The sequence below is a fragment of the Podarcis cretensis genome (genome assembly GCF_951804945.1).
Source record: "Podarcis cretensis genome assembly, chromosome: 17".
Taxonomy (NCBI): domain Eukaryota; kingdom Metazoa; phylum Chordata; class Lepidosauria; order Squamata; family Lacertidae; genus Podarcis; species Podarcis cretensis.
In genome coordinates this window covers 24,384,127-24,407,412 of record NC_137187.1, presented here as the reverse complement: position 1 = coordinate 24,407,412, position 23,286 = coordinate 24,384,127, and the positions used below count along the sequence as shown (strand labels likewise).

The 23,286-nt window shown below is 43.1% G+C and overlaps 1 protein-coding gene across 1 annotated transcript; it reads right to left on the bottom strand.

Annotated features, from left to right (window-relative positions):
* Window positions 1-1,403: 1,403 nt before the first annotated feature.
* Window positions 1,404-23,156, bottom strand: PLAA (phospholipase A2 activating protein). Its single transcript, XM_079959342.1, has 14 exons — window positions 22,911-23,156; window positions 17,148-17,341; window positions 16,073-16,173; window positions 15,842-15,962; window positions 13,481-13,648; window positions 11,798-11,933; window positions 10,056-10,225; window positions 9,113-9,270; window positions 8,764-8,983; window positions 8,336-8,407; window positions 6,938-7,009; window positions 5,405-5,506; window positions 2,543-2,707; window positions 1,404-2,124 (listed from the first exon to the last, which is right to left on the bottom strand). The coding sequence occupies exons 1-14, from the start codon at window positions 23,057-23,059 to the stop codon at window positions 1,559-1,561; spliced, it is 2,394 nt and encodes a 797-aa protein (XP_079815468.1). The 5' UTR covers window positions 23,060-23,156; the 3' UTR covers window positions 1,404-1,558.
* Between the last annotated feature and the right edge of the window lie 130 nt (window positions 23,157-23,286).

Genomic DNA, 23,286 nt, shown 5'->3' with positions numbered 1-23,286 from the left:
AAGGGCCCCATTACCTTCAGTAGCTTAGGACCTCATCAAACCTAAATCCGGCCCTGTGTGGGGCTCATATGTTACTCATAGGCATCTGGGTGGCTCCTGTGAGAAGAGCAAAGCTCTGGCCGTTCTCAAGACAACTCATCTGCAATGTCTCAGCCTATATATGGCTCTTTTGCCAAGGATTTCTTTGCACTTTGCAGGAAAATACCACCCTCCCACTTTTCTTCTTCACCTGTCTACTCGGATACAAGTTTTTACTTTTCAAAGACATTCTTTACACAGCTCAAAGTGCATGTTTATTTTTATCTGAGCTATTTCAGTTCCAGACACATTTTGTTTGTTTATTTATTTATTTTAAAAAGGAACATGCATTGTCCACTTGGTTGAGCACACTTTAGCAGCAGTGTTTGAATACAGTCAGAAACAGGTGACCTTATTCGGTAGAACAATATGTAATTTGTCCAGACCGAAGCTTATTATCCTTACACGTTTAGCCAAGTTCGGAAATGCATCAAAGAAGAAAGTGATGGGGGAGTTTTACAACATTTGCAGACTCCCAACTTTGGTTATCGAGTGAGGTGTTGCTATCAGGAGGGGGGATTCCCCAGAATAACATTTAACATGGCTTGTTTGAATTTCCCAAAATAAAACGGTACGTTCTGATCTCAAAATACTTATTTGCATATTTAGTATTATTGCAGCTGTATTTCTAACTGGACAAGGACAAAAAAAAAGGATAAACGCATGAGCTGCATGTGTCTGATAAGGAACTAAGAAAAAATGCTGACATTTAGGTATAAGGGATTAGACTTTAGAATGAACATCTCATCAATATGAATGAGACAGCTCAAACTTGGCAGCAATATTATTGCACTCTGGCTGGCTGCAGATAACATTGCACTTCCTTCAGCATTGGGAAGGTTATCACCGAATCCCAAGAAAGATAAAACCATATATATATATATATTCCAAAGGAACATTTTACAGAGGGTCAAAAAAACAAAAAAGCCTGCACCACACACTAGAAAAATCAAAGTACATGTTTCCTGGCATACTAGATATTATCAGATAAAGTGGTTTTAAAAGAAAAAAAACCTGTGAAAATTAAAAACTTTTGCATTATTCTGTTCCACAAGAAATCAGGACCATGTGGGCAGCGGTGCCTCACAATCTAAAAGCTGGAACAATGAGTGTAGGTACTATAACTTAAAATGCAGTGATTGTACACTGATGTGCTTTCTTTTAAAATATGACATGAAAAACAAAGCTAAGATAGCTCGTTCTTAAAACTGTCTCGGTCAATCAAGACTGCTTTGTTGATTTCTGTTGACATTTAATTCCAAACACTCAAAAGCTACTGCAGACTGATTCTCATGCATTGCAGCTTTGAAGGATAACAAATTCCGTATCAGTGCAAAAAAAGATTTTATTTAGGTTTTTTTCACTTAATGTCCAGATAGTTAACCCACAGTATTTCTTCTCTCCATTGTTGTAAAATATGAAAAAGTTTATCTTCAGCATAGCCATAGACTTTCAAGTGCTTTTTTAAAAAACGAAACGGTTAGAGCAAGTTAAGCACCAACCTACAGCATTCGTTTACCTTAGCCGGTTCTGATACAGAGGAATATTTCTTAATTTGAGAATCAACCCCCAGAGACTTAGCTAACTGTACAGCATCTGAATCACCACTGATCAATGTCCCAAGAGCCACAAGTAGTCTAAAGATAGCTTCGAGGTCTTGCACAATTTCCATGACTGTGCTGATCACTGATAAGCACTGAGCTTTCCCCTCAATGTTATTAATTTTATGTAAACAGACAGCGTAGTTCAGAGCCAGGGTGGCTAATGCAATGTGAATGTTCTTATTGCTGCTTATTTTCAGCTCTATTGCCTGTGACATTATCAAGTCCCCCTGTGACATCATGAGCTTCTGGCCAACTGGGTGGATAAAACAGTTGCACAAAATTCTAAGGGCCAGCATCTGGTTGGCTTGCTTTCCTCCAGGGTTCAGGAATTGGATCAGGTGGCTGCTGAACTGTAGGCCATCCTTCTCGCTGCAGAAGCTTTCGTTCACGCTGGGATGCCTGATGGATAACCGAAGGATATCGAGCGCTGGAAAGACAATGTCTAGGAACACAGGGAAAACAAGTGACCTCGTTACACTTTGAAATGTTGCAGAGCTTTCAGCAGGTCTGTTGTAATAACCCCTATGGCAAAGGTTCGTGTAGCCCAGGGTTTCTTAAAGGGGTCGATACTTGACCCCCTTAGGGGGGTCTAAGGGACTGGGCAGGGGGTGAATAAAGACCTAGGGTGGAAACGTCCGGACACTGAGGTCCGGCTCTGGGGACCTTCTAGTGGTTTCCTCAATGCGACAAGTAATGTTACAGAGAACCAGGCAGAGGGCCTTCTCGGTGGTGGTGCCCACCCAGTAGAACACCCTCCCCATCAGATGTCAAGGAAATAAACAACTATCCAACTTTTCTAATTGCTACCCACCCATCTAATTTGCTGAACCTACTAGATGTCCCCAACAACAATTCCATACCATTTGGCCAGTTAATTGCCTTCCACAAAGTTTGCAGTTGCTGGGCTGTGGGAGCTTCAGAGGAGGTGTTGCAGGTTATAGAGAGCATCTTCTCCAGAAGATCTAAATCATCTTCAGTTAACTTCTGTTCATCAGGGGCACTTCTGTTAAGTTCTTTCAGTTTTCCTGGGAGACAAATGGGAGATAGTTTGAAATGCTCTATTTGAACCTCTTCACGTTATGAGTACGAAAATGGAATTCTCGATCCAGTTCAATTCTAATGCTCCCTGTCGGCATATTTCATGTCAACCTAGTTGCCTGGCGGGCAAATCCCCATTGATAAAACAATTTTGCTTCATCTCAAATGTGCTCCAAAACCTGATTTGCGTTATGCATAAACAGGGTGCTCTCTAGGATTTGTACAGGAGATATTTCCATGGCATTGCTTCACAATTGTCTTATGTTCCTTTCACCACACAAATGTTAAGATGTTTAAGTGAGAGTTTGGAAAAAGTTGTAGAATGAAAGGGAATGTATGAAACATATGATCTGTAGTCCAAAACAATTTAAGATTTAAACCTCAAATCATGAGACAGAGGCTGCAGTCCCAAGGTGTACTTACCAGGAAGAAAGCACCACTAAATTCAGTGTAAAGTACTCCCAAGTAAACCTATCGAAGTTTGGTGTGGAAGATGAGAACCAGGTGTTTACAATAAATTCAAAAGCATTTGTAATTGCTTTGAGCTTCTGAAAACGAAACTACAGTGGTACCTCGGGTTAAGTACTTAATTCGTTCCGGAGGTCCATACTTAACCTGAAACTGTTCTTAACCTGAAGCACCACTTTAGTTAATGGGGCCTCCTGCTGCCGCCACACTGCCAGAGCACAATTTCTGTTCTCATCCTGAAGCAAAGTTCTTAACCTGAAGCACTATTTCTGGGTTAGCAGAGTCTGTAACCTGAAGCATATGTAACCTGAAGCGTATGTAACCTGAGGTACCACTGTTATAGCCCAATGGGAGAGGGAGAGAGAGAGCATGTGAGCAGCGTGCCGAAGTTCTCATTTTTAGACCCTCCAGGATGATGATATTTGCAAAAGACACCCAGGAGAGCTGTTGCTCAGCAGAGCAGATATTGCTGGCATAGACAGTCAGCCTGACTTGGTATAAGGCTGCTTTGTGTGTACCTCATTCTTGAGACTTTTAAGTCTCTGCCCTATGGATGCTTCCTATGAGGACTCCAGCCTGCTCTTAATTTTGAAAGTCTTACGAACTCTGAAAATCATGAAAGGTGATAGGCTCACTAGGTAACCGGTGCCGAAGACAGTACTGCTTGCCTTAAAAAAAATAAACATTAAACTAGGTTCCAGTTTTGGGGTTCCAGAACAATGACCCAACTTACATGGCAGAGGAACAGGTAAGTACCCTTTCACTACATGCCTGAAAGAACATGCAGTGCGGGGGGCAGTTGTATAAGTTGATAGGCAGTGCAGCACTGTGGCGCCGGCTGACATCTGGGTGCCCCACGTGCCGGGTGGGGTGCGGAGGGTGAACAAAACTTACCGCGCCAGTGGAGCTGAAGTGCACCGCCTACCTGTCCACACAAGGGGGAGCCCAGCAAGATGAAACTGCCCTTAGCGGAAAACATCCCCCCCCCACGCTGGACAGGCAGCCATTCAGCGAGGGGGCAGGGGTTGTGGGCAGCAAGCCCAGGCCAGGCTGGACTCTGGGGCCCACAGGCCCCCGGCAGCAGGGAGGTGGAATGGGGATCCCTGCATGGGAGCGCCCGGCTCACACCCCCTTAAAATTGTGTGCCTGAGGCACCCCTGCCCCCCCCCCCCACTATGACCCTGAATGGCACAAATTGAGGATGACATGTAAAATTGCACCCCTCACGTTTTCTGAAGCACACAGTGGAGAAGAGCGCCTGCAGAACCCATGGCAGATTGCAGCATGAGTGTGGTGTCAGCAGCAGGCTTGGGTTACACTAGCACAGGGGTCAGCAAACTTTTTCAGCAGGGGGCCAGTCCACTGTCCTTCAGACCTTGTGGGGGTCTGGAATATATTGGGGGGGGGGCGTGATAAACGAATTCCTATGCCCCACAAATAACCCAGAGATGCTGTTTAAATAAAAGCACACATTCTACTCATGTAACAATACGCTGATTCCCAGACCGCCGTGGGAAGGATTTAGACGGCGATTGGGCCGGATCCGGCCCCCGGGCCTTAGTTTGCCTACCCATGCACTAGCTTCTCAGATGATTTCAGGAGTCTATTCCAATATCCTTGCAAGACATTCATCACGTAATACAAATCAATAAGCTTGAAACTAACCTTCCTTTTTAATGCCTTAAGAACATAAAAATGTTTGTACTGTACAGCTTTGCACAAAAGTCCATTTGCCACAAAAGCAGATCCACTGATTATGTTGCTGCTCATTGCTTGCACCCCTTGTCATCTATTCCAGCTGCATAGAAAGGGGAAAGTAGGCAGTGCTTTTAATGCTCCCAGCTATCCAGGGAGGACTGCGGTCAACTGAATACCACAGGGGCAAAACGGCAAGTACATTCGATATATTTAGCAATTGCTCCAGTCCTTATGGCGTATCAAAATATTCACTTCTTCTCAACAGGGGGAGATAATCAATACTGGAAAGAGCCTGACCTGCAATATTTCTAATTCACAAGAAGCAAGTGGCTGTTTTATTATATTAAAAACACAAATCTTTTGTGTAATCCAACCTTCCTATGTTTTATTTCTCAGACGTAAAACTAGGCTGAAAATAGTTTCAGGGGAGTAAAATAAAACGTTTTACGGGAATGACGTGTTTGAAGGATAATTGCTCACCCCAATCATCATTTAACAAACCGTATAAATGCACTCACCCATTATTTGTGTAGGGTTGGCCTGATCAAAAGCAACAGCTTCCTTCTTTGGAAAATAAATATTTTCATTTTTAGGTATAGTTAATTTGTAGGCACCTGTCCCTAGAAGGATGAAATAAATTGTTAGAAACTTAACAGTATAGCTTTGCATCCTATAGCAGTGAAAAAACATTAGCTTAATTGTCAAACAAATGTAGCTATTTAAAAGATTGCTAAACCGTAATTTAAATTATTCCATGTCTACATGTTTTTTATAAAAATAGCGCTTTGTTCACTGTGTGGCCTTGACCAAGTAATTTAATCTAAGGCTACCTCAAACACCTCTCTGCACTCCTGGGAGAAAGCGTGGGATAAAATATAACGAATTAACTCCTACAGAAAAAAATGGTTACATAAACAGCACTTCATATCCTGAGCATTTCAGCTTTTTAATTAGCTAACACATTTCAGAGACTTATGTGGCCTCCAAAATTTAGTTCAAAGGGAGCCCAGTATAATTAATTTTATTAACTCCATTTGTGTTTATCCATGCGCTGTTACAAAAGCCAGTAGCCACATTTCACACCCTTCTGAGAACAGGGATGGAGAATCTTTTGCAAAAAAATAAAAATAAAAATTATTAAAGATTTTCTTGTGTAACAGACAAATAAAGGCAAGGACGCATAGTGTGTCTCTACTTTCAATTCACACAAGCTTTTTTCACAGTTCATTTGCATTTGGTATGAGACACTGTTGTCATATGTGGTTCGGGGAGGAAAGAAAGTTGCTTTTATCTAGGCTTTCTTGCCTTTTTGAATAGCTTCTCTTCTAAGATTGTTGCTGCTTCATAGCGAACAGGAAGGAAAGGAGCTTTTCAAGGCAAAAGGCAGGCAGGCAGGCGAAAAACTCTGGGAGTCTTAGCGATACGACAACTGGTAAGTTTCACGGAGGGAAGCTTTTAGCATCGGTCACCTGTGAGATTTTTAAAAGCTCTCTTGGGTTCAGTAAACCAAGAGAACGTGCGCATGAATAAAATTAACAGCTTAAAACAGATTTGATAGAAAAATTTCCCTGGAGTCTTAATTTACTTGCTATACTTTTATCTCACCCTTCCTCCAAGGAGCTTAGGGTGGTATCCATGGTTTTCCTTCTTCTCCATTTGGCCTCTCCTGTTTTATCCCAAACAACGGAAGCTTCACTCACCGCTGCCCCAAACACACACACCTCTGGGCTGCTCACCCCACCTCTCCTTTCCTTGCCTACCTCACCTTACTCCCACCCCAACTTTCCCTTTATCTGCATTTCTGCCGTCTGAACGGCAACCAACTTATCCACAAGCATGAGTAAGTGGAGAGAAAGTGTGGTCAGCTATTATAACAGTGTGCCTGGTTTCTCTAGTTAGAAGCAGCACAAAGCTTAGCTGGAGTGAAGTGGGAACAAGATGGCGGGGAGTGGGGATTTTGTTATTTTGGGAGAGGAGGAGGGCAGATGTAAGTGACCAGCACGGAGCTTTGGCATAAGTTTTCAAAACTGTGAGACGAATGATTTACTGACCTGTAAATGGATCAGCTCCGCTTGCAGGAGCTGCAGGTTCAGATGCTGAACCTGGGACGTAGCGACCTGTACCTAGAGAAAAACAGGAACAAAATTGCATTCACATTGCTTAAACGTTCACAGTATGAAGTGTTTGGGTTTAAATAATAATAATAAAACAGCAACAGCAAGCCCACACTCCATTTTTGTAGCTCCCATATTTGGATCCCAACATCTTTGCTCAGCACCAATGGGTTCTACATGGTTTTTACTTCTATTATTTCCAATGTGTGTATACATTGTTTTCCTAAAGAAAGCACACGGGATTGGAGCCTAAAGTTTCCTGTGTGAGAGAGCCCAGGATTGAGTCTCGCAGGAATCATGATCATAACCCTTTGGCAATCATTACGTGCAAGTGCAATTTGTGTCTCAACTTCTATTCTGAACCTCAAACTCAAGCAGCTGGCTCCTGGAGGATGCCATGACTCATCCACCACAGTTGCCTTAGCGCCCAGGTGTATGGTCGCCATCAAAACCAAAGCCCTCAATTTACCGTATTTTTTGCACCATAACACTCACTTTTTTCCTCCTAGAAAGTAAGGGGAAATGTCTGTGCGTGTTATGGAGTGAATGCCTGCGGGTGGCGGGGGGGATCTGCTGCAGTCGTGAGCAGAGGATCCATGGTTCCCCTTCCTTCCCTCCTCCGTGGTTACAAAGCATGGATCCACATGGATCCTCAGGATTTTTGCATTGGGCTACTCCAAACTCACTGTCAGATCACATGTCTGTGGCCACAGCATGAACCACAAAAATCATATATCCACTATTTGTTTAGAATATTTTTTTTTCTTGTTTTCCTCCTCTAAAAACTACATGCGTGTTATGGTCTGGTGCGTGTTATAGAGCGAAAAATACGGTACTTGCTAAGTAAACGCCTTGCCAAGGGCGATCATCTCCCCCCCAAGATGCAAAGTTTTGTTAAACTGCTCTACAACACCCATACTCATCTGAATCAATCAGTACCAAATGATCATTCTTTCAAGACACACCTGTAAAAAAAATGTTTTTAAAAAAACCCAACCAAGCTACGACACGTTTCTGGTCCAAAGTTGCATTTAAATGTCGCGCCTTTGCTTCTAGAAATGTGGTGCTTTTTCTGTATAACAAGGGCTGAAAATTCTAGGGCTCCCCTGGGTGAAGAATAGATTACCCTTCCAACTCTACAATTCTGATTCTAAGCCACATTTTTTAAAAAAGGAATAAAACAATTCTGAGCCAACATCACAGCTTTGCTCCATGCCTCGTCCATCCGGAATTCCAATCAGCTCCATTTCCCCACGCCAACTGTAAACCCAAAACTTTACATTTATTCTCCCAGAAGGGAGAAAAAAAACAACTCTGCCATCATTGACACAGTACCTGTAAACGGATCTGCAGCTGGGAGCCCTTCCCTGGACTCTGAGGAAGAACCTGGAACGTAGCGGCCACCGCCTATGAAAAGATAAACCGAAGAAAAGAATGTGATCCAATGCACTATTATTATTAAAACATGGAGGGGAAGCACCCCATTAACTTTGCTCCTTAATGAAGTGCCCATACTTTTAAGAACACGCCACTTCATCCGCTGCAAACAGAAAGGAAAATTATTATTATCATTTCTTATGTTTATATGCCGCCCGCAGGTCTCAGGGCGATTCACAAGATAAAATTACAATATAAAGACACAAAATACATATTCAGTGTTCCGCAGTATGGCCAGGGGCAAAAGAACTCTGGCACGCTATTCAGCCACATATTTAACAAGGAGAGAGGTAGCAAATTTAGGGGAGCTTGGAGCTCTTCGTTACCTGTGAAAGGATCTGAAAATTCCGCATTCGTGGGTCCCAGCGTTTGCCCTTTGGTGTTATCTATTATGAATTTGGCCACCTGGTCCAGGAACATTGGATTTAGATCATTCTTCTGCAAGAAGTTGTATGCCGTCAACCAGGGATCATCACTGATGTTGTAGGGCAGCTTGTGAGATGGCCCGCCTTCATTCACATCAATAGTAAAAACATAGTCGTATTCCTTTTTTAAGGAAAGGGAAACGGCGAGAGTGATTTATTCTTATATATACCATTCCAGTGCACACAGCCCAACAATGGGTTGGGCTGCCAGGGTTTAATTACTAAATGTTAAGGGTGAAAAATTACTTACCCTTCCTTCAAATAAAACCTTTCCAGATGTCTGCTGTGTGGCTCCTGATGAACCGACAACATCCCCGATCTTCATCCACCTCCCTTCGCCAGCGCTCCACTGATAAGCTTCAACTTTCCCATTACTTTTAATAAGTCTCGTTTGTCCATCTCTTGTACCTTAAAACACAGAGAGGAGAAAATCAGCTGCGTGCCTGGAGAAAATGGTTTTAGTTCAGGGGTCAGCAAAGTTTTTGGGCCTTGGGCAGGTTCACAGTCCCGCAGATGCCACGGTGGACTGGGCACACATGCGAAAACGCTATTTCCGGTGCAGAGGAGGCATGCGCGGAAGCCTCTGCAGCCAATCAGAAGCAGCGGAAGCCCCGTCAGATGTTCGGCTTCCAAAAGTAGTTCACAAACGGAATAGTTTACGACATTCGGGAGCCAAAACTTTCGGGGAACTAAGCTGTTTGACTTCCAATGTATGACTGTAATCCCTAAACAAAAGGGTGGCAATCCATTTAGGGAGTAGAGGACCATAACAACCCCCAGCCAACTCTCTGGGGCTAAAGTGTACAAGTGAACATGCCAAGAACTACATTTCTGAAGATGCTATCCAAAAGTGGAACAATGGGTAAGACAGGGTTTGTTTGTTTGTTTGTTTGTTTGTTTTACAAAAAATATAGAAAGATGACACACCTGGGAGGCCTTGGAGACCACAAAAAACCTAAAAATGTTTGGGAGCAGAGTATAATAATAATATTATAGCCTGAGGGAGCTGTCAGTTAAGAAAAAAACTTAACTGAAAAAGATAGACAGTTTGTAGAGTCTTGGCATCACAAGAAAACCTGGGGAGGGGGAAGATATAACCTGTGGGTTAGTCACTCCTGCCCTAAACCTTTTATTTACCAGGACAGAATAGATGAGGAGGGATGCATGTTTGCCGGATAAATTTAAAATTATACCTGGTTCATCCAAATGCTCTCTCCCAGGAAGCTCATCAACACTGATGTCCCCTAAATCAGCAGTTTGAGGATCAATTTTTGCTTGAGAAAGTTCATTTTCAAAAGCCTGGATCTCCTCCAGATTTGCTGTGCGCTCCAAAGACTCAGTGAACACTCTGATAATGCCATCACTGAAAGAGGAAAAATAATAATTTCATTATCTAGGAAAGCATTCCCCTGCCCCTGCACATCCTATTTCCTTTCTTACTGCTGTCCCCATCCCCACCCCTCTCTAAGAAAGAAGTCCAGATTGCTGACCAGGTTTTATATCATAAGATTGATGCCTCATCTTCAAACTGATCTTCCCCAGGAAGCAAGGTAATTAATTTTAGAATAATCCAGTGAAATGCATCAAGTTGAGGACCTACTGCAAACTTGTGTGGTCTACATTTTTTTTAACCCTCGTGTTCATTTCAGTCACTCATCAGGTACAAAACAAGAATGCACGGCCAAACTGTACTCAAGGTTAAGGCACAAATGATCTGTGTTGACTGATACTGAGTATATAGTCTTGGTCAGGGGTCAGCAAACTTTTTTCAGCAGGGGGCCGGTCCACTGTCCCTCAGACCTTGTGGGGGGCCGGACTATTTTTTTTTGGGGGGGGGGGGAATGAACGAATTCCTGTGCCCCACAAATAACCCAGAGATGCATTTTAAATAAGAGGACACATTCTACTCATGTAAAAACACGTTGATTCCCGGACTGTCCGTGGACCAGATTTAGAAGGTGATTGGGCCAGATCCGGCCCCTGGGCCTTAGTTTGCCTACCCATGGTCTTGGTGATCATTCTGCCTTCCAATATGCAAGGTTCAGCTCTGAGCTGACGTTCAATAGCTATCCACCCTCCTTGACAACACAATTTGTCATGCGCTAACCTATCCCAAAAATGGAAAAAAGGGCAGGATCCTGAGTCAGAGCTGCTTGTTACAACATCTGGAAGTGGTAGAAACAACTGGGCTGGTGCTGGAGAAAGAAAGAAAGCTATCTATGTTTTTCTACTTTGTGGGTAGTTTTTGAGTATGTGCTTTCTTTGGGTTGGTGCACAATATTCCTGTTTGTTTTGTTTGCATACGTTACAAAAAAACAACAACACAATAAAGATTTAACAACAACTGTCTACCAGTAATTGGCCAGGGATCCATTGGTGAACTATGGTCAAACTTCTGCCAGTTCTCAAAATGTATGATGGAACTATACATGCGTCTTTAAAACTCTGTTTTGTTCAATAATCTCCTTTGGAAGCAATGCTGTATCAATAGTTTAGCATAACAAGAATATGTATCGGGTTCACACGTTCCACTCCTTACGCCTCTACTGCACTCCTCTAGGAGGAGTTCAGAAGCTTTTCCTCTCATTTTTCATGCTAACGTAATGATAACCGAACCCTCACAAACTGGGTTCAATGTTAACTCTACTGAAAGAAGTCAGCTTCAAACCATAGCATAGGAAACTGGCTGGTTTCAATTAATCATAGAGTTTAGCCACAGTTTATAGTTCAGACACACTGAACTGTGGTCAATCTAAAAATGGAAGCAGAAGCTTCCATTTCCTCTCTGGCTCCGCTCCAGAGAAGAGCAAGGAAGTGTGTGACCATGAGGCCAAATCGTTCCTTCTCGCGGCACAAAAATATCTACTCGGCCTGCCTTCAGCATTGTGCCTATTTATCTTGATGAACAGATGATAGGAAGGCGAAATCTGAATACCTTGCGCCAACGACAAGGTCCCCGTTGTCCAACACACAACAACACCAGATAGACTGAGCTGGAAGTCTGATTGTCTGTGTGCATTCCCCCTTTCTCCAGATCCTGAGCGATCGGTCTTCGCTAGTAGTAACAAAATCTAAAATAATGCAACGTGCCATTCATTAAATTAAGAAAGATGCAAATGGAAAGTTACCCTTCCCCTAGCAGCAGCACTTGTGTCTCAAAAATACCCCCCCCTCTTTTTTTTTTAAAATAATTTTTTATTAAGATTTTAAAGGTTACAGAAAAAAAGTAAAAAATAAGCAATCGAAGAAAAGAAAGAAAAAAAAATACATATATATATAAAAAAGGAAAAACATCACCAAAAAACAGAAAAAGAAAAGAAAAACAAGGAAAAAAAGAAGTAAAAAACAAGTCAAACCTTTATCTCACTTACTTACATTCACTTATTTCCTTGACTTCCTCACGCCTCCCATTTTTGTATTCTAATTCAATTAGATATTCCAGCAAATCCTTCCAACTTTGTTTTTATCCTAATAATTTATCTTAACATACTATAATTCCCCTCTTTGTATTCTAATTCATATAGATATTTCAGCAAATCCTTCGTCTTATTTTTATCCTTATATCTTATCTTAATATACTATAATTTTCCATTCTTTCTTTCACCAAATAACCATCCACTTTTACTTTATTTAATCTTATTTCTCATTAAAACTTATATATCTGTACTTATTCTTAATACGTTTCCCCTAGGGTGAAAAAAGGTTCCACTCCACGATTTTCCCATCTCTCATTAAAAGAAAAAAAACCATATTATATACACTTTAAATTCCCAATTTTCTTCCACCAGATCCCCTCCCCAGTTTCGGCCCCTAGCCATAGTTCCATCGATCTCGGAAAACCATCAACCTGGAGATCTTAAGTCCGAGGCTCTTAAGTCTCTTTCATGTCCCCTCTGCCGGTCTTTTTGATAATCTTTGGTGTTGAAAACCAGATCTTGGGGAAGCTCCAACCCAACGGTAATCATATTCCTTCCTGCCAAACTTCCAAAGTTAAAAACAGGGCCTATAGGATATTCCAAATCTTGTTTCACACTTCAAAAATACCCCTCTCATCTTAAGAGCACCTTTGGATCAAATCCATCAGTTTGAAATAGGGGTAGGAAAAAACAAGGAGTCAAAGCCACTTGCCAATCAAACCACTCCATGCTTAGCTAAAACAGAGTGTTATCATTATAGTTTATCAGGTTGCAAAAAAGCTGGAGAAATATGTTATTTGCGTTTGTGCATAGCACTGGCATCCATTGACATCCTCTTCAGCCGTCCATTGCAGGAATTTTCAAAGTACGTTTAGGGAAATCTGGGGATTCCTTGAAATCCTAGGTTTCCTTAGCTGCCAGGTTTTACAAGAACTAAGCAAGCCTGGTCAGCTCTGCACATATACTGAGTGAACCCTCGATTGCAAGCCAAAACCCTAGATGCAAGCCAAAACAGGGGTACTGTGGCAGATAAATTAATGTGGAGTCTTCTATGGAAGGGAGTTTGAAAACCATTACTCTAGTGCCAGTCAAAGAATTATAACTTACTCAGTTCTAAATCTACTTTTAATTAGAAGGGACAATCCTTTTTATAGCGTCTTTTTTTTTAAAAAAAAAAGTATGTCTTGAGGACAGTTTCTTACCTTTACTTTGCGGGAAGACCGATATGCAGTATATATAATTGGTGTGGCCATAGTAAACCTCAAGACACTCTCCCGATACCTGCCACTTTCGAATGCTGGCATCGTTTGCACAAGAAAGAAACTCTGTCTCGCTTAAAATGGCTAAGCCCCTTACACAGTCTTCATGTCCTTTATGAAAGGAAAGATAGATAAAACGTAAGTCTCACTGAGAGCCTCTCCACATCTTATTGAAAGATGATATTCTCTAGCCATGAAATGCTTTATAAAACCATGTTCTCATGTGGTGTACTGAAAAGTAGATCTCACTTTAAAATTACTAGTAGCAAGCCATGTGGTCAGGAACAGGGTCTTGCTACTCCCTGGTCAGTGAGATCGTCTCAAATATAGACCCATTGTATAAGTATCATTTGTGTAATTGTAGCCTCAGACTCATGAACACTACCTGAGTTCCCTCTTGAAGACAGGAAGCTACGGCTGGCACATAACAAGATGGCTCAGCTACTGTCCAAGCACAGGCTGCTGGGAAACATTAGACTAGTGGTTCAACATGAACATTATGCAAAAAACTCAAAGGCACTGTACCCTGTTCAAAGCATAAGAGCATGAAAAGGAATCTTTAGTGACACTGCTTACAGCAGAGGACTGTCCTTTCACCAAAGGCATTTTAATAGATTCCTTTCCTAAATTTGTTACATGTTAGGGCGGTCAAATATTTTTCAGAGGTTAATCATCCACTTTTAAACTGATCTGTTTACATGTCAGTGGGACTACATCTACAGAGAGCTTGAATACAAGTATTGAGCTACTGAAGGGAACGAAAGGTACATTGTTAATGGAAAGGCAAACTTTATATTCCCCTTCCTTTTCAGGGTGCACTTTCCTTGCAAAAACTCAGAAGCCATTGGCTCTGTCACTTTGCTGTTTCAGGACATCGTCACTGCTGTGCCTGGCAAATGGCACCTCCAAAGAAAAATTACTATTAACAATTTTCTGCTTATGAGCAAAAGGAACCCTCCCTCCCAAAATGGACTTGCTCATTGTGTTAGCTTTGTACTCTGACTTGAGCTAAGTTTTCAGTTCCAAAAACTGCTCCAGCTAAGTGCTGACAGCTGGCTCTGCTAAGTTTCATTTCTTTACCCCAGCCTAAGTTTCTGTTCCTTGGCCACGCATTAAGTTTCATTTTCTTTTTCAGCAAAAGTACTCTCAATAGCTCCTGGCTCCTATCATGTGAATGGCTTGGCCCAAGTGATCTACATAACGAGAGGTAGCAGTTCCCATTTCCAGACCTTTTCACGGTGAAGAGGCAGTGAAAACCCATTAATGGGACTGTTAGTTCATAAATGCTTTGGAATGCCTTGACAGGTATATCTAAAAATTCTATCCACACACCCCAAATGTACCATATTAAGATAGCTACTATGCCAACAGCAAAAATCAGCCATAAAATAAAAACCACAAGGTCTTCAACACTTTGTAACCACAGATTTACAGTACAGTAATCCCTAAGAGCCTCAAAGAAAAGTGGGGGGAGGTATTCCATACTCTTTTTAAGATTACAGATAGGTAGCCGTGTTGGTCTGCCATAGTCAAAACAAAATAAAAAAATTCCTTCCAGTAGCACCTTAAAGACCAACTAAGTTAGTTCTTGGTATGAGCTTTCGTGTGCATGCACACTTCTTCAGATACAAGATTGCAAGCGACGAGGTCTGGCTAATTTCATAAGTGAAAGAATTCTATGACTGTGGGACCACCACTGGCAAGGCTCACCATTTTAATTGCCTTCGATTTACTAGCCTTTATTACATAAAGTTAGTGAACTTGCCATTTTCTATTCCTCTAAGCTTTCAAGATAAAGAACCACACTAATTTCTACAAATGGGGAGGGGAAGAAGAAAGAACTCTCAAAACCCAGATCCTAGAATAAAACTCAGACCTCTTTAATTCTTGGGGTGTGGAGGTATATTGCTAAGTTGCGTGTATACACAGAAACTGTTTTAGCCAAGTAAGGTAAAGGTACCCCTGCCCGTACGGGCCAGTCCTGACAGACTCTGGGGTTGGTGCGCCCATCTCACTTAAGAGGCCAGGGGCCAGCGCTGTCCGGAGACACTTCTGGGTCACGTGGCCAGCGTGACAAAGCTGCATCTGGCGAGCCAGCGCAGCACACGGAAACGCCGTTTACCTTCCCACCAGTAAGTGGTACCTATTTATCTACTTGCACCCGGGGGTGCTTTCGAACTGCTAGGTTGGCAGGCGCTGGGACCGAGCAGCGGGAGCGCACCCCGCCGCGGGGATTCGAACCGCCGACCTTTCGATCGGCAAGCCCTAGGCGCTGAGGCTTTTACCCACAGCGCCAGTACCTACCAGTAAAAGTTCTCTCGCATCGACCTGCCTTCCACAGCTTAATAGTTTTGTCAGCCGAACCAGTCAACATTAATCCTTGTTCAGGTAGTATCTTCACAGCCCATACTGCTGCAGTGTGGCCCTATAAAGGTGAATAACATGAATGCTGACCGAGACAATCTACATTTTCTGAAGTTCAAATAATCATGATCTGCTGATAATGAACTCTTGTCACCAGCAGAGTTTCTGTACCTGTAGTGTCATCATGCATTTGTCATTCAACCAGACTTTGGCTGTCGTATCCCACGAGCCACTAAGCAGGGTGCCAAACTTCCCAGATGAGAGGCTGCAAACTAGAACAGAAGATTAAATAAACATCGCCAAAATTCACATTTAATCTACTCCCCGATTTGCGTGAGCGTTGCGTTCCAGGACACTGTGTGCTTGTGTGAAACTGGATCACCCCATTCCTCCCTTTTACTGACGTCTTTTATGACGTTTCCAGCTCACTTCAAAGTTCAGCAGTTTGCGCATGCGTGCCACTGTGCACATATCAGTGCACATAAAACAGGGGTTGTGTGTAGCTGAGTGAGAAAAGGTGTTCTGATGTGCTAGCAAAGCAAAGCTACAGATTTTGGTCTATTTTCAGATGATATGCCATAGCAAATTTCACTAACCTAATTTTCATCCTTGGAAATACATGAGGTGATGAAAAGCTACCACAAACAACTGGAAAACAGAAGCAGCACTTTTGACTGAAAAATAGCTACACAAGTAAGGTTCTGTCTTCTCAGCTGTTAACAGATTGTGGAAAATATTTTTCTGCCTTGGCGACACTATCACCAGTCTCTCTTATGTCTTCTTTAAGCCAACTCCCAAGCCGTATCTCCTACCTCCAGGCCCATTTCCCTAGAGAACCTCTAAGGTACTAAGATTGGTGGAGTGCTAAAGACACACCTCTTTGCCCTGGCTTTTGACACTTGAGAGGTATATTTCTAGGATGCACCTTATTTCTACAATTTCAAGGTTTTTAAAACTGTTTTTAATACTGTGCAATATTTCCTTTTACTATTAATATTGTATTTTAATTATTGTAACCTGCCCTGTGGCCATAGTGTGATGGGCAAGTTATAAATTGTAATAACAATAACAATATAATGTAATATTTCTAACAGTCATGATGTTTCTGAAAATAATGCTAACGTCTGCTCATGATAAAACTTTACAAATCAAGTTATTTCTTAGAACACATAAAACCAAGCGACTTTGAGTCGTTAAGATTCCAAAAGCGGTATGTTGAAAGATTTAAAAATCTGTGTATTCTTACCTGTGTTTTTATGACCCTTAAGGACATACAATGGTGCAGAGTTGTCCAAAGCGAAAATGCAAATGTTGTTGTCATTACTGCCGGTGGCAATTAATCCACGTGGATAAAGCTCGCTTGGAGGGATGACACACACACAAGAAACAAAATTTGAATGGCCACTCATGCAGTGCACTTCCGTAAATCCTCTGTTGAGACTGGAGACAAAAAAGAAACCAAAGTTTTTAAGTTCCTGTAGTAAGGGAATCCTACCCATTTAAAAAGCCAGGTAAAATCTATCTGGTATCTAAATGTCAATGTATGTTCTAGGCATAGTGCAAATTTCAAAGGGTGAGCTTCCAATTTCCACCACTATAGCCAAGTAGATTTATCATTGATCACATTAACACAAGCATGGGATTCAAGCGCTCCCAACACCCCATGCATGTCTCCCCTCAGCCAGAAGGCAGAGGTTGGAAGCTTTTGTTTCCATTTCGACTAACTGGTGTGTTATGTATGAACTCATACAGAGAGGTAGTTAGCTTTTAACTGTATTAAATAATTGTTGTTGTTGTTGTTGTTGTTGTTGTTATATTATTATTACAGTGGTAGCTCTAGTTGCAGACACAATCCATTCCAGGGTGCCATTCACACCCCGAAAACTCTGCAACTAGAGCGGTGCTCCTGTGCAAGCACAGAGCATGATAGAGCACTTCTGCACACTTCCGGGTTTGCAAGCCGAAAATACGCAACATGAACCTAAGGCAACATGAGGTATGACTGTATTCTTCTTATTATAGCTCTTTTGAACCTGCTAACTTCAAATCATACAGTGGTGCCCCGCAAGACGGAAAACTCGCTAGACGAAAGAGTTTTCCGTTTTGGAGGTGCTTCGCAAAACGAATTTCCTATGGGCTTGCTTCGCAAGACAAAAATGTCTTGCGAGTTCCTGCGGGTTTTTTTCCCTCCCCCCCCCTTTTTCTAAGCCGCTAAAAGCCGCTAAACCGCTAATAGCGCTAATTCGCTAAGCCGTCAATGGGCTTGCTTTGCAAGACGAAAAAACCGCTAAACGAAGAGACTCGCGGAACGGATTCTTTTCGTCTTGCGAGGCACCACTGTAGTTAATAATTCTGGCTTGTTCAGACAAACTTTAGTTAAGGTCAAGCACATTCACACATAACAATGAACAAGAGAAATCTTCCAGTCTGCTCTTCATGCCTGCTGTACCAGAGATAGGGGGAAGGAAATCATGAGCAGGAAACTCGCTCACATAACGCAAAACAGTGTTTTAGCATTACATCCAAATAAGCCATTTGGACTTGGTCATGCAGTAGTTGGCATGTCCAACAACTACATTCTGTCAGGGAATAACTGCAGTTATTCCTTTTTCAAAACATTTGTTTTTATGCACAACCTCAGTGCCACTTCAATTCAAGGTCTCCTCTAAAACATGGCAAGCAATCTAGCTTGATAAAATTGATTAAATTCTTCAGAATGTCTTTATTTAGTCTAAAAGACTAACCTTGTTTTGAAAGTAATCAGCACTTCTCTGGAAGATTAGTTGTCTTTGTTTTATTTCACTTTAGGCCAACTTAGGAAGCTTTATAATAAAATGGTGTTGCAATTCTGTGCATTCTCAGGGTTGTATCCGTATCCAGTGGTGACTTTGACCTAGAAGAGCCACTGCTACTTGCACCTGATTTTTGCCAATTCCTCGTATCCATTAGCTGCTCCTGAGAGCAGGAGAATGGTATAGCAGGTTGCATTTGGAAGGAGGAATTGGTAAAGCCAATTGTGCTAGCCTAAGTAACTCCACTAATGCAAATCTACCATTATGATACAATCTATATCTTCATAAATCCCTTCTAAGTTTAAAACAATGAGTGGTACTTTATACATAGGCTCAGACTTCATCTCTCTCAATTTGTGAACTGGTCTTGACATTTTAGGGAGTTCATTCATGGTTTTATGGCCCTGATGAACATAGTTTGGCATATGTCAGAAAGAAACGTTTTCACACAGAAAAGTCCAAGAATGGCCTTAACAGTTATGGAGCTACATAAATACAGTGGTGCCCCGCAAGAGGAACGCCTCGCAAGACGGAAAACCCGCTAGACGAAAGGGTTTTCCGTTTTGGAGGTGCTTCGCAAAACGAATTTCCCTATGGGCTTGCTTCGCAAGACGAAAATGTCTTGCGAGTTCCTGCGGGAGTTTTCCCCTTTTTTCCCCCTTTTCCTAAGCCCTAAGCCGCTTATCAGCTGATCCGCTAAAAGCCGCTAAACCGCTAATAGTGCTAATCCGCTAAGCTGTCAATGGGCTTGCTTCGCAAGATGAAAAAACCGCTATACGAAGAGCCTCACGGAACAGATTAATTTCGTCTTGCGAGGCACCACTGTACATAAATAGAGTAAAGGGACTAAAGGGACATTTGATGGTTTACCACAGGCCCTGCATCAACAACTTTGACCAGAACCCCCCAAAAAGGGGAGTAGATCACTGCCAGTCTTTAACTCTGTGAGTAGATCACAGTCTCTTGGGATCTGGCCACCCCTGGTTTATAATAATTTACCCTAATGACAGCCACACCAGACCTTGACTCTTTTTGGTAAGCAAAGGCACTGGCTTTGTTCAGATGAACAGCCATTGGTACTGTAGTCTGTGATGGGAATTTCTTTCAGTAGCTGTTTTAAATTCAGTGAGGACCGTCCTGTATTATAATATTTTTTTAAAAGTTTAGGGATTGTAGCCCTCACAACACTGCTGCTTGCTGAAGTCTGTATTTGCTCTCTCTCCCACTTGTAACTCCAAGGTACTTCTCAAGCTGTTCATGTGTTTCATCCCGCTGCTACTGAGTGTACAATACTTTTCCTGCCACATCCAGACCCCAGCGCTAGAATGTTCCATGACCAGAAGAACCTGATCTTGTCAGTCAAACTGTGGCCCAATAACTCTTGGCACAAGGACAGATAATAAATTACATGTATGCATGTGCATTATGCGCACACCATGATAAACACATAGATAAACACCTGCATATTAAGCCTACACTAAAGTTGAAAATCAACAATGCGCTCAAAGTGACCTAAGCTCAAAGATGTTTTTCACAAACTTATTTTTTTAGCTCAAGGTTCACAACAACTGCACTCGGATCCCGAACACCTCCATTTTGGAACGTTTCGGCTCCTGGACACCTAAAGCCCGAAAGTAAATGTTCCGGTTTCCAAAGGTTTTTTGGAAGCTGAACATCCAACACGGCTTTCGCTTGAGTGCAGGAAGCTCCTACAACCAATCAGAAGCTGCACCTCAGTTGTCTAACATTTCGGAAGCCAAAGGGGCTTCCGGAACGGATTACATTCGACAACCGAGGTTTGACTGTACTCTTAAATATTTCCTTCCAAGTTACCAGGCAAAGTGCTTGGAATGTGGAAGAGCCTATTTTTTTTATTTCATTTGTCTAGGCCACTAACCTATGACAACATGGATATGTGTTTGAAGGGAGACTAGTCTGTGGCACAGCATGTAACTTGCGAGCACTTCGAGTATTGGCCACTTGCGACCAAGTGAAGATGCCTTGGCCGGCCCCTGACATCTCCACCATCTGGAAATACAACTAATACCACATCCTGTAGATTTCCATCCATTCTATTTTATCGGCACAATCATAACGAATTTCAGGAACCAAAATGCTTTTTCTGAGCAGGAGCGGTTAACGTTATATCTCATTGCTGTCGCTTGTCTTCACTTACCCTACCCCACTGTCCTGCTGACATTTGTGAAGAATATTCCTACGTTATGAACTGTCTGGGTCAACATTAAGAAAGAGAGGTAGGAATAAGCCAGTATATATGTGGACTCTCCCTGGATCTTAACCTAGCTCAAGGTTGTCCTCTGAACTAGCCAGATGTTTAACTAAGAATCAATCGCAGTCAGTCCATCATCTGAAAAATAAGACTTTAGAGCCGTCTTGCCCAAAAATGGCATGTAGACATTACGTTTTGGCACTTGGCCACTTGGCCCCTAGCTTATATATCTAAGTTTCTAACGCTACAGGTCACATAAAGAAGTAAAGAGCCCATCACTTTAGAAAACCATTTAGATGTTTCAAATCACAAGCTGGCGACTTTCCAATCTAAACAGTAACTTGTAAACACGTGGCACGATTCACAACTCGGATAACTACAGTGAGGGGGATAAAGTATTTGATTGCCCTGCTAAATTTGCCCGTTTGCCCTCTGACGAAGAAATGACCAGACCATAATTTTAATGGTAGGTTTATTGTAACTGTGAGAGACAGAATAACAACAGGAAAAACCCCAGAAACCCAGAAGACAAGTCAGAGATTGATGTGCATTATAATGAGTGAAATAAGTATTTGATCCCCTATCAACCAGCCAGATGTCGGAGGGCAAACGGGCAAATTTAGCAGGGGATCAAATACTTTCCCCCCTCACTGTAGGCGGTCCTAATCCTACTGAAATCAAACGGTCAACCCACCACACCTGTCAACAGTGTGATGCAGCAGCAAAAAAGCTAATGCTATTCTAGGCTGCATCAACATAAGTCATAGTACCACTCTATTCTGCCTTGGTCAGGCCACACCTGGAATACTGTGTCCATTTATGGGCACCACGATTTAAGAAGGATGTGTGCAGAGGAGAGCAACCAAGATGATCAAGGGTCTGGCAACCAAGCCTTATGAGGAGTGCCTGAAAGAACTGGGTATGCTTAGCCTGGAAAGGAGACTGAGAGGAGACAGGATAGCCCTCTTCAAATATCTCAAGGACTGTCATGTAGAGGAGGGAGCAAGCTTGTTTTCTCCTGCTCTGGAGGGCAGGCCTCGAACCTGCGGCCTCAAGTTACAAGGGAGGAGATTCATGACTAAACACCAGGAAGAACTTTCTGATAGCCAGAGATGTTTGGAACAGTCTCCCTCGGGAAGTGGTGAACTCTCCTTCCTTGGGGGTTTCTAATCAGAGGTTGGATGGCCACCTGTCGTGGATGCTTGAGATGAAACTCCTACCTTGCAGGGGGTTGGGCTAGATGACCCTCGGGGTCCCTTCCAACCCTACGATTCTTAGGAGATTTTTAAGCACAAGTTGGGTGACCACCTGTCATGGATACTTTAGCATCTGAAGGCAGCCCTGTTTAGGGACGTTTTTAATGACTGATGCTTTAATGCAGCGGTTCTCAACCTGTGGGTCCCCAGATGTTGTTGGACTACAGTTCCCATCATCCCTGAGCTCTGGCCTTGCTAGTTAGGGGTGATGGGAGTTGTACTCCAACAACATCTGGGGACCCACAGGTTGAGAAAGGCTGCTTGAATGTGTTTTAATCTTTTGTTGGAAGCTGCCCAGACTGGCTGGGGAAACTCAGCCAGATGGGCAGGGTATAAATAAATAATCATCATCATCATCATCACCATCATTATTATCAATATTATTATTGAGATTCCTGCCTAGCAGGGGGTTTGACTAGATGACCCTCAGGTGTCCCTTCCAACTCTACAATTCCATGGAGGTTTTAAAGTAGAGGCTGCATGGCGACCTGTCCTGGATGCTTGAGCTGAGATTCCTGCCTGGCAGGGGGTTGGCCTAGATGACCCTCGGGGGTCCCTTCCAACTCCACGGTGATAACCCACCCCCACCCCGCCATGCCTCCAAACGGAGCCAGAAACCGGGAGATCCTCCTTTCAGAGGATATCGAAACGGCCAAGGGAGGGCAAAGGCAGAGCAAAACTCCCCTCAAGGCTCCTTCCTTCCTCCCCCCCCCTCGCCTTCCAAGACTGACCTGTCGGGCGCCCACAGCCGCGCCGTCCGGTCCCGGGACACGGAGACGAAGGAGCCGGCGGGGAAGGGAGAGCAGCTGAGGCCCCGCACGTCCAGCTCGTGTCCCACCAAGGAGCAGCGAAGCCGGTAGGTGCCCCCCGCGGCGGCCATCGCGAACAGCCCTCGAGCCCCCTGACACAGCAGCAGCAGCAGTAGCAGCGCCGGAGCCCGCCTCCTCCGCTTCCTCTCGCCCGCCCTCCGCCGGAAGTGCCGTCATCCCGCAGAGCGCCGGAAGTGGCGCGACGCCCAGAAGGCACCGCGGAGGGGTGGAAGGGAAGGACTACATATCCCAGAATGCAAATGGACGCGTCGGGAGCCCTACAGGGGAGAACCTGGGC